This window comes from Phyllobates terribilis, unplaced genomic scaffold (genome assembly GCF_046119375.1).
Source record: "Phyllobates terribilis strain yellow unplaced genomic scaffold, ASM4611937v1 Scaffold_1__5_contigs__length_1240528914, whole genome shotgun sequence".
NCBI classification, from domain to species: domain Eukaryota; kingdom Metazoa; phylum Chordata; class Amphibia; order Anura; family Dendrobatidae; genus Phyllobates; species Phyllobates terribilis.
Genome location: NW_027362761.1, coordinates 901,690,870 through 901,704,186, shown reverse-complemented (window position 1 = coordinate 901,704,186; position 13,317 = coordinate 901,690,870). Strand labels below are relative to the sequence as shown.

The following is a 13,317-nucleotide window of genomic DNA, read 5'->3' as shown; positions in this document are numbered from 1 at the left end:
CAGAAGGCCCGAGGGAGCTGGACCTAGGTGGATCACTGGTGGGGACGGCCAGAGAACGGGACAGAAGGAGAGCTCAGGGCCACGCTCCGGACTTATTTGGGGGTTGGCTGGATCCAGGACCTGGTGGACGCAGCACGGCTCGGGTGGTCACTCGAAGCTGGAGTGACCAGTACAACATCTGCAGTAAGTAAACACCCTTAACTGCACAACCCGACTCTGTCTTCACTGCCGTCTGCACTGCACCACCACAACCCCCATCCTCTGCACCTGTCCCCCCTGAGGCTATACCCCACCCGTTGGGGGTTATACCATCACAAGCTGCACCTACACCATCAGCCTCAGCGGACCCTGCTGCAGCGGCGGCCACAGTGACCGCATCACAACGGGTGGCGTAGTCGACACAAAAGAACTCTTAATAACATCTGTAGGACTGCCACATAACACTGAGCTTGACGCCCTGGGCACGGGCCGGGTCACAGCCGCTCGGAGACTACAACCCCCCATCTGATCCGGTGCCGGGTATTCCCCTCAAAAAGGAATATGTCCCAGGGGGCGCGTCAATGACCATGCCACCCCAATAAGTTGTACAAATAGTAAGCAATTCCAAAATGTCTATTCCCTCTTTAACCCCTTTACGACCTTGGGTTTTTCCGGTTTTGGTGTTTGCTTCCCTTCTTCCCAGAGCCATAATTTTTTTATTTATCTGTCAATATGGCCATGTGAGGGCTTGTTTTTTGCGGGATGAGTTGTACTTTTGAAATACACCATTAGTTTTACCATATAGTCTACTACAAAATGGGAAAAAAATCAAAGTGCGTTTAAATTGCAAAAAAAAGTGCAATTTCACAATTATTTTTTTTTAACCACGTTCACTATATGTTAAAACTGACCTGCCATTATGATTCTCCAGGTCATTAGGAGTTAGTAGATACCAAACATGTATAGGTTCTTTTTTATTAATTGTTGAAACTAAAAGCTGCGATCATGTGTAGCTGAAATGCTCACTTGCTATGAGTGCCGACCGCTGGACGACGCTCATAGCATCCCGGCAATGACAACCGCAGGGGTCTCCTGCAAGACCCAGGTTGTCATGCCAACCCATCGGCGACCCGAGGTCATGTGACACGGGCACCGACATTCGGGATTAGTGGCACGCTTCTGGTAAGCGCTAGTTAAATGCCGCTTTCAGATTGACAGCAGCATTTAGCTAGTTAAAAGCTGCGGGTAGATTACGATTCCACCCGTGGCTCTGAGGGGCACGTCAGCTGAACAGATCAGCTGTCATGTGCCTGAAAACATGCAGGCTCAGTGCTGGAGCCTGCATGGAGTGCAGGGATACGACCTTAGACGTACTCGTACGTCCAAGGTCGTAAAGGGGTTAAATAGCATCACTGCTTTCCCTTTAATGAACTAATCAAAAGGTAATCTAAGAATTAGCCAACAAGACTTCAGGTGATTTTTTTGTGTACTTTCTATACTAATATTCTATTCTGCTACTTAATCATAAAACAAAGATTACATTAGATCTTAAATTATTTTTTAAAAGTAACCTGTTGAGGCCCCTTCTATCCACAGTGCTCCTCCAGTATTTTCTATAGCAGTGTTTCCTAGTCAAATTAGTGACCTATTTTTTTATGAAAAATTGCTTGGGTTGTATGCAAATTACCAGTCTTGAGTTAAAGAGGTGGAGAAGCTGTACCACAAAATAGAGTATGCTGGACACTAATCCAGGCCAAATCTGTGTGACTGATATCCCTGAGAAGGTACAACAACCCAACACTTTCTTCAATCTAATGCACCAAGGGGGTATACTTCTTGTGCACTGAAACAGGGCGAGTCTGCTCTGGCTTCAGTGGCGCATAGTACCTAGCTTCTCTGTACATGCCAATGATGTTGAATTAAGAAAGGTTTGGGATGACACACTCTGTCCTTAGAGATGTCAATCAAGCCAGGACAGCATTAGGAAAGAGAAGTCATGCACTGTCCCCTTGATCCCTGCGCTATACATAACATATTTTATCTGTTTGCCAGGCAGGGCTGTTATTTAAGGATTGTCCAGCCTTAGCTCACAAGTCTGCAGTTAGTCACTCTATGTGACTGCAGACTTGTGAATTCTCACAGCGCGCTGTGAGAATTCTCTGGCACAAAGAGCAGGCGCTCATGTGACCGCAAGTATGCCATTTGCATACATACAGTCACATTCAGACTAGACGCGTCCGGTCTTGCTTAATACACTTGCATTGGGTGAGGCTGTGCATGTCTAGTCAGCAAATCACATACTTGCAGTCACGTGCCTGCTGCTCCTGGCGTCAGCACCTAAAGATCCTCACAGCACACAATGCGCACACTGTGATTAAGAAGTCTGCAGCCACATACAGTGACTGCAGACTTGTAACCCAAGTCTAAGTTCCTGGTCTAACCTCGTGCATGTTTACAGAGTGGAGCACTGAAGACTAATACCTTTCAAATAAAATTCCAGCAGTCCATGTGAGGGGGAGTGGCAGCACAGCTGAGTTTAGCTGTGTCACATTACAAACCCTTCAATAAACTCTCCTTCTCTCATATCATTGTCACCTCTTCTGTACTCACCGTCTCCCACCACTGCCTGTCCAGAGCCGAGCTCAAAAGGGTGTCAGTGATCACAGGAGCGGACACAGACAAAAAAAGGCCCCTGTGCAAAGGATAACATATAGGCCCTTTGCAGTCCAATAAGCTCGTCATAACGCACAATTCCACCTACTTTGGAGGTAGAAGTGGGCCTTCCTCCCTCTTTGGCCTCTGTGCAGCTACATACGCTGCAGCAAGGGTATGCCAATGTAAGACATATTATGACAGACAACCTGATCTCAGCGCAGAGCAAGAACAAGTTGTCATAAGCACACAATACATAAGTGCGATTACTGACCTCTCTGAATAGGTAGTCATCTGTGCTCTACTTCCAGCACTTTCTAATCATGCTTGAGGCTTGACTTGGAAATCAGAACTGTCTGACATTAGAGGCCTCACACACCAAGAAACCGGTTCTGAGCTATTGTGGAGGATGTTCTTCTTTCTCCTGAGGTTTTGCTGTCTGCTTATGATTGGGGAACATCATAAAAAGGGGAAGTAGTTTCCACTGGTGGCTTGTACTATCTGATAACACCCTCTCAGACTTAACGAAAATTAAACTTATTAAATGCCAAATACTTTGATTGTCAATATCTCCATGGGCAAAATTAAAGAAAAAAAACAACAACAAAAAACACGTTTTTTATACTCTGCAGCCACTAATACATTGTGTGGCCAGTTCAACATGAATAATTTAGTGAAAGGTCCTCTTTAAATAATTTCCTAAAGTTTCCTTCCGGATTGAGACATTGAATTATAAACAAGCCATGTAGGTGGCATTGAGTGACAATTTTTTTTTCGTTATGGAGGAGAGCTTTTGCAAGCGTGGTGTAAATAGAATGCCGAAACATGACCAAGGCAGGAAGCACTCAGGATATCTTGTTGGAAAGAGTACAAAGTACTTTTCTGAAGCAATTTTGTTTTTGGTACATTCTAAATTATTCTTCGGGGACATGTAGCAGAGCAGAGGTGAACCAAGCACTGACTGTTCATTTCCTCAGTTACTCTGTTTTTACAGGTTGCCAAGTGATAGAACAACCATGAAAGTTTAGGGTAAAAAAACCACCACAGTTTCCAAGCGTTTTTCTGCAAGTTTCTTTTGCAGTAAAAATGCACACTCTGTGACCAGATGTTAGGATTTTTAATATTTCCTTATTGACTAATCGCTAACAGTGCGGCAATGGTGGCATTCTTTCACACTTTTGATGCATTTTCTGAATCCTTGGCATTCTTTCCCAAATAGCATGAGTTAGGTTTTTTTCATGAGAAAACAAAAACAGGCACAACATTCATAACGTTTTTTACAAGCCAAAACAAAATACAGCAAAAAAGTGTGTGAAAGAAGCCTTCGTGAGCATCTGAGTGTCACAAGGGCAGAAAATCAGCATATTGTAAAGCAGAGTACAGCTTAGCAGAAAGGAGAAGAAAGAAACCCCAAAAGCTCACCCTTCTGCCGAGAATCTGATTGATGGCAGCACTTTCTTTAAGCGTACACTCTGCTACAACGTTCGCTCTCATCTCTTTCATATACAACATAAAAGCGTTCAGCGGTTTCTTTATATGAGGTCTTTTTGGCTCCTGTTCTTTTCTCTGGTCATGATGAGGTTTCCTAAATGGAAAAGAAGGACACACTGAGATGAAAACCACACAAAAGAGCAAACGAATAAATATAATTAATGGGTTTATACACATTTGCAACTAATTACGTAAAACAGCTCTTTCTCTGCCCTTCTCACCAGCCCCCAAACAATCTGAGGCTTCAGACACTGTCACTTCAGAGTTTATTATGTAAAATGGTAGTGTTCACAGTTCTTACTATTTTCAAAAGCAGGCTGTGACAATGAGGTCACATCTAATTTTTGTTTTGGACAACCAATCCAACTTCAGTCATTCAATTTAAAACAATAGTGTAAGTATAGGTGTATGTATTGGCGCTATGGGCACTGGGGGGTATATAGAAAGTCCCTCTGCCCTGTAAATGGGGAGTCTAGTACTATAAATTAGATACATAGTTACATGTATTGAAAAAGGACAAGGTTAAAGTGGTTCTTCAATATTATGAAAGTCAAACTTGGATAGTATAAGAAAAAAAACAAAAACATTCACCTACCAGACTGGCACAGCACTCCTTTATACTCTGTACTGTGTGACCCGCTAATCGACTGAAACCTTTACATTCCGTGTGAACAGTTTCTTCCTGCTCAGAAAGTGAAGGCTGAAGCCAATCAGCAACTACTGATTGACTGCAGTGGTCATGTAATGCCTTCCTCGGAATGTTGGTGCCAGGAGGCCGTTTGGAAAAACAGAACACAATGACGAGAAGTGCCACTGCTTTGGAAGGAGAGAAGTGCCACTGCTTTGGAAGGAGAGAAGTGCCACTGCTTTGGAAGGAGAGAAGTGCCACTGCTTTGGAAGGAGAGAAGTGCCACTGCTTTGGAAGGAAATAGAAGGTTTTTTTTCTTACACAGCCCAGGGCGTTTAAGTTTAAACTTTTATAGAACTGAAGAACCCAATTATGCAATATTTGTGGGAGAATGTTATATGCTACATTGGGGTCCACAATTTCAAATATTGCTATAAAATGCGAGCACAGAACTGTATTGAATACACTACATAGCCTACAGTGAAAGTAATACGTACACATGCATTAAGTCATTGTCATTGTGTGGGTGTTCTTGTTTAACCTGAGGATTGACAATAGCGGGGTGAGGGATTCCAGTTGCGTGTGGACCTGGCGGACCGGGAACCATATGATGTGAATACCTAAGATAAAAGAAGGAATAGTTGCACTGAAGGCCAATACTATTCAAGTGTAATTCTTCAAGTATTGCTAATAGTTATTATTGATCACACTAAGGTCTCAATGTATCCAGAAAGCAAGAACACATGATGACTGGGATTATAACAGATACAGACAGACACAAATTAACATGCAGGATTCAGAAATCAAGTATTATTGTTTTGCGCATGCTTTGAACTGCTTAGATTACATTGTGTTTCCTTTTTGATTAGAACGGCTTTCCACTTTGAACTGGATTAACATATTAAAAAGAATAGTTCAGACAGAATAATTGATTCATTCCTAGCCGACTTGGCACAATCAATTCAGTTCAAACAGTGTTATTGATTGACAGATTTCATGTAAAAATGGCTTTAGAAGCTGCAGGCGTCTATAATGCTGCTCCGCTGACAATCCCTGCACTTAGCGAATTGTCTTTATTGGGGAGAAAACAGGCCACAGGCATGAAATGGAGGATTGGGATTATTCTAGTGTGGAAGATTAGACATCTTGATTGTCAGCTATTATACTGTAGGGATAAACTTTAGACCATTGTGATACAAAGCATGCAGCGAAGGAGTAATAATATATTGTACTGGACAATTGTGGAAGATCTAGCAAATAAAAACAATATTACAATAATTCTGTATATGTATTACACAGTGTCCACGCAATACTCTAACAAGGGCATCTTCTTAAAAATGCACTAAACGGAAAGAACCCAGCTTCATCCTAACCCCTGGGAATAAGGCTAGTTTAGCCCAAAAATGCCCCTCCTCCTAGACAGCAGGTCTAAATGTTTTGTGCTTTACATTCTCTACACCCATTACAAGAAATCAATTAGAAGTCACATGGAAACCCTGGCATTCAGAAAATGTAGTACAATATAGAATAGGAAGTATGTATTGTAATGTAGCATACAATGAGAATACCCGCACAGTACCAAAGAATATCCACTTAACGTCAATGTTTCATGCACCATTAAATCTACATGCTAATGTCTACTGTACATGAGCAAATAAGGTACTAGAAAGTCAGAAGCATAACCCATAATGAATCTTAATACTAAATCTTTGATAGCATACCCAAAATGTCTTGTGCTATTTGTCATACTGATCTGCCCACTTCAAGGCTTTTTTTTCAATACCTTTTTTAAAATATTTTTTTAAAAAGGTGGTTCCAGGTTATTTTGCTCCTTGCACCCCTGATGCTCAGATATAGTCTGCGAGGAAACCCTGGAGTAAGTGTTCATTTCCATTCAATGTGAAATTAATGAATGCATAGTGCTCCTCGAAATCAATAGGTTGTTCATGTGAGGAACACACATGCCCAAGATGGTATTTTGGATTTTCCAAACAAGACAATTCCTTTAATATAATGGGCACAGATTCCTAAAATCTGACAAGTACTCATTCTCTATAAGTTGCTTTATATGCTACATTAATACATTTGTGCATTACATTTAAAAAGATTTATAGTAACAAATTCTCTATAACACATTAGGAACCAATGAAAGCTGCTGTTACGGTAAATTTATCATATAAACAAGACAATTTGGCAACTTTTAGAGTCTAGGCTAAGTAGTCTTAGATACGATACATTAATAAGAAAATATTACGAAATACTGCAAGCCACAGTTCTATTGCAAGGCAGAGAAAGTCGTACACCCGGACAGGAATGAAACTTTTACGGGAAATCTTTAGCGCTTTTCCAAATCCATTCAAGTTTCAGAATTATTCCTATTTACGTCAAAGGGGAAGATTGTCTTACCCGTCCTTTATATATTGAGTCTGTGCTGTTGTTGGAGAAAATTTATACTTGTTCTAAGATGACTAGGATGAGGTCTTAAACCATCTGGTTCACCCACAAATCAATGTCTGTGCCAGCAAAGTCAACTCAAGAGAAGTATCAACATCAAATTGATTTTAAATAAAAACAGATCGACCTACAGTGCCAACACTTTGGAACAATTTACTCTTATATCAGGGTAGACACACATCATGAACATTTGCCAAAACACTCAGTATATATGATGCTGAAAAAACAATCCTTGCTTGAGTCACATACGTAGATGTTTTAATCCACTGTTTCTTAAACTTGTCCTCAAGGAACCCCAGTAGGTCACAAAGACCACCCATGTGAAAACATTGATTTAGCAAATTAACTTTGAAGTGGTTTGCTGATGAAGACAATGCATGTGCATACACCATATTAGAGACGTCCTAAAGTTGGTGTTTTGCACTCAAGACACCTCACTATGAGCCTTTACAAAGCTCTTGGCAATGTGGACTCAGACTGTCCATGTATCTCACTAGGAAAATTAAGATTTTTGGAACTCACCATAAAATCTTTTTCTTGATATTTCTTATAGGGGGACATCGAGAACCATGAGGATAGTCTGCTGCCACCTGGAGGCTGACACCATTTTATTCTAAATTAAAATTGGCTCATTCCCAGCAGACTATACCTCACCTCCTAGCCTCAGGCTCCCTCAGTTTAGTGAGAAAGCAGTAAGAGAATCAAAAAAAAAAACCAAAAGCATTTGGAGAAAAATAATTCAATTATACCCAGAGAGAAGAAAACAACATAAATACAGTCCCAACTGGGTAACTAAGGGTGGGTGCTGTGTCCCCCAATGAAGACTAATGAGAAACAAATTTAACGGTAAGTACCAAAAATCTTACATTTCTCTGTCGCTTCATTGGAGGACACAAAGAACCATGGGATGTCCTAAAGCTGTCCCTGGGGTGGGAAAATAAATAATATACTGTTACCACCAAATTCTCAACTCTTGCTCAGGCCGAAGCCTGCAGAACCGTCACCTGCAAAATCTTCCTGCCAAGACTTACATCCGCAGAAGCAAAGGTGTGGGCCCTGTAAAAACTTGAAGAAGAAGGTATGTACTAATGACCAAGTAGTAGGGCAAAAGGAAGGCAAGACAATGCCCTCGTTAAAGGAGGGAAAGCACAAACTACCTTGGGGAGGAAGGACGGAACAGGTCTCAACACTACCTTATGCTGGTGCATGATGAGGAAAGGAGTTTGACAAGAGATGGCAGCAACCTCCGATACTCTCCTAATAGAGGTGATGGCTATAAAGGAAAGCTACTTTATAGGCAAGATGAAGGGCAGAAATCTCCATGAGAAGCTCAAATGGTGGAGACTGAAGAGCTTACAAAGACTAGATTAAGGTATCACGGATCAAGGGGAGGCAGATGGGGTAGCGTGCTCTAGACCACCCTCTGAAGAAAAGTCCTAACCTGACTTCGGGAGACTATATCTCTCTGAAACAAGACAGCCAAGGCGGACACCTGTCACTTAAGAGAACTAAGCACCAACACCGACGGCAAGAAGGAGAGCAGTACAGGCAGAGAAAAGGACATTGGAGAAAATACAGAAGACTCACAACTTCAAAAGTAGGCCTTCCAAGTGTGGTGATAGATGTTCAGCAAGCAGGGCTTCCGCGCCCCCATAATGGTTTGGATGACCGATTCTGACAAAGCTGCTGTCCTCAGAATTGCAGCTTCAACAGCCATGCTGTTAAATTGAGTGACTGTAAATTCTGGTGGAAGATCGGACCCGGAGACAGAATATCTGGATGGTGAGGAAGAGTCCAAGGGACATATGGGAAAAGGTTGATCATGTCCGTATACCAGGCCCCCCAAGGGCAATCTGGTGCGAAGAGGATAACTGGAATCCCCTCTACCTTGACCTTCTTGAGGAGTCTGGGCAGAAGAGGTAGAGGCGTGAATAGGTAAGGCAGGGAGAACTGGGACTAGGGATAGGTACATGAAGATAGGCGTCCTGAATGTCTACCGAGGACAGAAACTCCCTGGCCTCCATAGATGCCGCAACTGACCAGAGAGACTACATCCTGAAGTGACACAGCTATACCCATTAGTTCAGCAGTTTTAGATCCAGAATGGGTGGTACTGAACCATCCTTTTTGGGGATGATGAATAGGGTTGAATAGAACCCTCTGAAATATTCTGAAGGAGGAAATCTCATGGGCATCAAGACCCGAGCACTCCTCGTAACTATGGACCCCCAGTCCCAGCCACACCCACCCTCTTAATTACCCTAAAAGAAAGGGAGTGTGGGGGGGGGGGGGTGAGGAAGAGCGTGGTAGAGAGAGGTGGTGGGATGGGGTGAGGGTCACACAGAGTTACAACAGAGCTATATTTACTTGTCCTGAAGACCTGAATTCCAATAAGTGAGGTGGGCAGGCAGGAGCTGGCTGTCTTACGGACCACCGCCCCAGTACTCGACACAGACTGTGTCTAGGTCTGGTTTGGCCATACTGACGTGAGAGGATATTGACTGCACAATGATAGCCTGTACTCTCTGTCACTGCATGGGTGAAACAGTTCACAACTACACCCTGTTACCCTAAACACGATCCAGCTGAAAAACACAAAAGAAAGAGAGACAGTTAAAGCCTACTCTAATGGCTAAAACAGGTTTGAGACAGACCTTGACTCCAGGTGACACTACACAAAATTGAGGGAGCCTGAGGCTAGCAGGCGAGGTATCGTCTGCTGGGGAGGAGCCAATTTTCATTTAGAATGTAATAATAGTGTCAGCAGACTATCTCCATAGTTCTGTGTCCCCCAATGAATCGACCAAGAAACTACACTATCTGTAGCGTCTGTCGGTAAGGAAATGTCTTGTCCACTTCATTTCAAAGCCTGGACACCTTTTTTTGGCTCCCATCCCACCAACTTTGATAGAGTAAGATTATGGGTTTTTTTAACTTCCAGAAATGGCACCACTCTTGTCTAAGGACTTTGCCTGATATTACAGTTCATATCCCCTCTCAGTGCAAATAAAAAAAAAAAAAAAAAAAGGCGTTGCCAAGACCAAAAAGAGTTAAGTCATCACTGTACTGATAAAATGAAAGCCAGAATCCGGTTGTTATGGAGGACATCTGTCAGCACTGCACATGAGGCTCTTTCTGTTTTGGCTTTTATTGTACACATACCCAGTTTTTATTCCCTATTGAGAATATGTATGTTTAATATTTTCAGTAAAAGGGTAATAAAATCCAGACAAATTGTACAACTATCCTTGAAATGAAGACTAGCCAACAACAAGAACGCAGCAATATGATTTCCCTGTAAAATGTAAATGACTACAGTACTTGGAAATCACCTGGTTTTCTTCCTGGAGAAATTGAAGACAGACCAGAAAGTCACCAATATCTATGTCATGCTTGGGGCAATTTCCTTTACTCTCACTTAACAGCATTGCCCCAGGACAGGGATCCAGTAACTCAGTAGTAAAGTAGAACGTGATTAATTAAAGTTGGTATATAAATGGTGACCAAGTTAGTCAAAGTTTTTATGCCATTAACAGCTTGCAACAATAGTAACGCCAGCTAACTCCCCTCTCCCTTTATAGAAACATTTACACATGTATGTGCATTGGAGTGGAGCATGAATGTCTATTGATGTGTCGGCGGGATGACGGTCAGCCTAACAAGTGCTTGACAGCTATCTGATGTGTAAAAACAAGAGCGGACACAGACAGAAGAAAGTCACCACTGTGCAAGAACAGTATATGGGATATTTGCAGTCCAATAGCTCATCATAATGCACAATTTCACCTTCTTTGGCAGTGAAAGTGGGCCCACCTTACCTCTTTGGCCCCTGTGTGATCGCACAGGTTGCACCAACGTTATGTCCGCCCCTGTGTAAAAATGACTAAATTTTTTGTTCAGTTTACTTCTGAAGATACAATGCAGTTATATATGACTGAATAACTGTTAGCATGGGTGTCAGAAGAAACAGCTGACCACAGTCCGCCAAGGTGTACATACATATGTAGAGCAACCCTCAATTAGCAATATTAGCATAATATCATGATAGAATCATTCCGGTCATCAGGTCAAGAGAGAGATGTTGTAGTTTAAAATATCAATTAAGATAGCTGAAGTATCTTTGGCTTATTCTCCCTTGAGAAGAAAACATTGGGCATGTTGAAATTTAGCATGCCCAATCTTTTATTCTCATGGGAGGCAATCCACCTCTCTTATATTCCCTTTCCTGCAGAGAACATGTGCACTCTTGGCCGAGCATGCATGATTATGGATTGGGGAGAGTAGAGGAGTTCTGGGTTGGAGGAATAGCGGATACCCGAATAAGCATTTGGGCGACAGCTATCTGGCCTTTATGTAGCACAACAATCAGTGTAAGCAAAAATACTGTACTTTCAAGGACACACAGAACCACAAGACTGCTCCATTGCTTATTGATGGGTGAGGGTCTACTCGATAAGGCAGAGTGCCCACGATGCGGATTTAATGAGTTTCCGCGGGGGCATTAAAATTGCGTGTTAAGAGGTCTGGGATGTTTCCCCATGATAATCCGCATGTGCCTTGCACATGCTGCGGAAATTTCCGCTGCGGATTATCATTGCGGAAACATCCGCAGCACTACCAATTTGGGCGTGATTTCGCGGCAAAATCGCACCCATTGACTAGAATTGAACCGCATAATATCCGCATGTATACATGCGGATGTTATGCGGTTCAATGCGCAGATGGTACCCGGGTTGGGAGAAGAGGAGACTCATCTGACCCGGGCACCATAGTACCTGCAAGTAAAAAGAGAATTATAAAGTACACAGAAAGAAAAAAAAAAAATCATAGTCACCTCTCCTGCGGCCCCCGGTCTTCTCCAGGCGGAGTCCTCTCTCCCCGGCGTCCCTCGGTGTACTGGCTGGACCTGCGGTGATGTCATTTAGTCAGCTGAAGGTCACGTGACCGCTGACGTCAGCAGTCAGGTGATGGTCTCGTGACCATCAGCTGACTAAAATGACGTCACCGCAGGTCCTGCCAGTACACCCCGAGACGCCGAGGAGAGAGGACGCTGCCGAGAGGAGACCGGGGGCCGCCAGAGAAGTGAATATAAGGTTTTTTTTATTTCTTTTTAAATTATTTTTTTTACTTTACATGCAGCATTTGAAATTTCCTCTAAGTAGGTCACACAATATAAATCCATGCCGGTTGCATGGATTTATATTGAGTGACCAACTTGTCAAGCACTTTCCAAGTGATGCTAAAATCGCTTGGAAAAACGCTTGAAAAAAACGCATGCATAAACGCATGTAAAATCCGCATGTGTTTTTTTCTGCCAAGGAGATGCAGAAATGCTCAGGAAATTTCTGCTTCAAATCAGCATCGTGGGCACATAGCAGTCAGGCCTTCTTCAATAAATATGGCTAGCATTCTCTCTACCTCATCCCACTCCACCACAGACAGAATCATTTTTGAGCAATCATGATAAATGTTTGCATTACATGAGTCCGGACCAGGGAGCAGAGGGAGTGGTGCGCGCAGGGGCTTAAATCACAGACTCGAGTGATTCACTAGCAGTCATCTATGCCTTGTACACACTGACACAGCAATGCACAAGTGTGTGTGAACTTGAACTAGACTTGCACAAACTATGCACTACACTGTAAAATCATCACCTAAGTTATCAGACATTTAGCAACAAGTCACAAATTGTGTGATGAGGAATGAGAGCATCAACTGATTAATATTACAGGGCCTATATGAAAAAGTTGTACAGAAGACTTATCTGCCAAAGTTTGTGTGTCCATCTAGTCTCAAAAGAAATGGGCAGGTACATAGATACCAACACTGATGTTGGCAGTTAATGTTTAATGTTCGGTCCTGGACTGCCAATCCAAACCCAAAACTGCACACCCCCCCCCCCGACCCTTTTTTGGACTATGACATTCAGGATTTGCAGGGAAGGTTTTAAAAAAAAAACGCGAGACGATTGTTGGCATGTGCACAGGTGCCGTCAGCATGGTAAAACCTCCATTGCTCCTCTAGATACCTGTGGCATCTGTCATCATTTTGAACATATGATTCCAATTTGAATTTAAGGGGCGTTTATTTCCACCATGACATCCATCACTGGG

The 13,317-nt window shown here is 42.7% G+C and overlaps 1 protein-coding gene across 7 annotated transcripts in view; it reads right to left on the bottom strand.

Moving 5' to 3' along the window:
- Nucleotides 1-13,317, bottom strand: part of LEF1 (lymphoid enhancer binding factor 1) — a 159,040-nt gene that overhangs the window by 74,514 nt on the left and 71,209 nt on the right. For 6 of the 7 annotated variants that reach the window (XM_073641018.1, XM_073641027.1, XM_073641036.1 and 3 more), the window contains 2 exons: nt 5,248-5,370; nt 4,054-4,216 (listed from right to left, as the gene is read on the bottom strand). In XM_073641018.1, coding sequence (XP_073497119.1) covers nt 4,054-4,216; nt 5,248-5,370 — 286 coding nt within the window. The remainder of the gene's footprint in view (nt 1-4,053; nt 4,217-5,247; nt 5,371-13,317) is intronic. The other variant, XM_073641065.1, reaches the window with a different exon arrangement.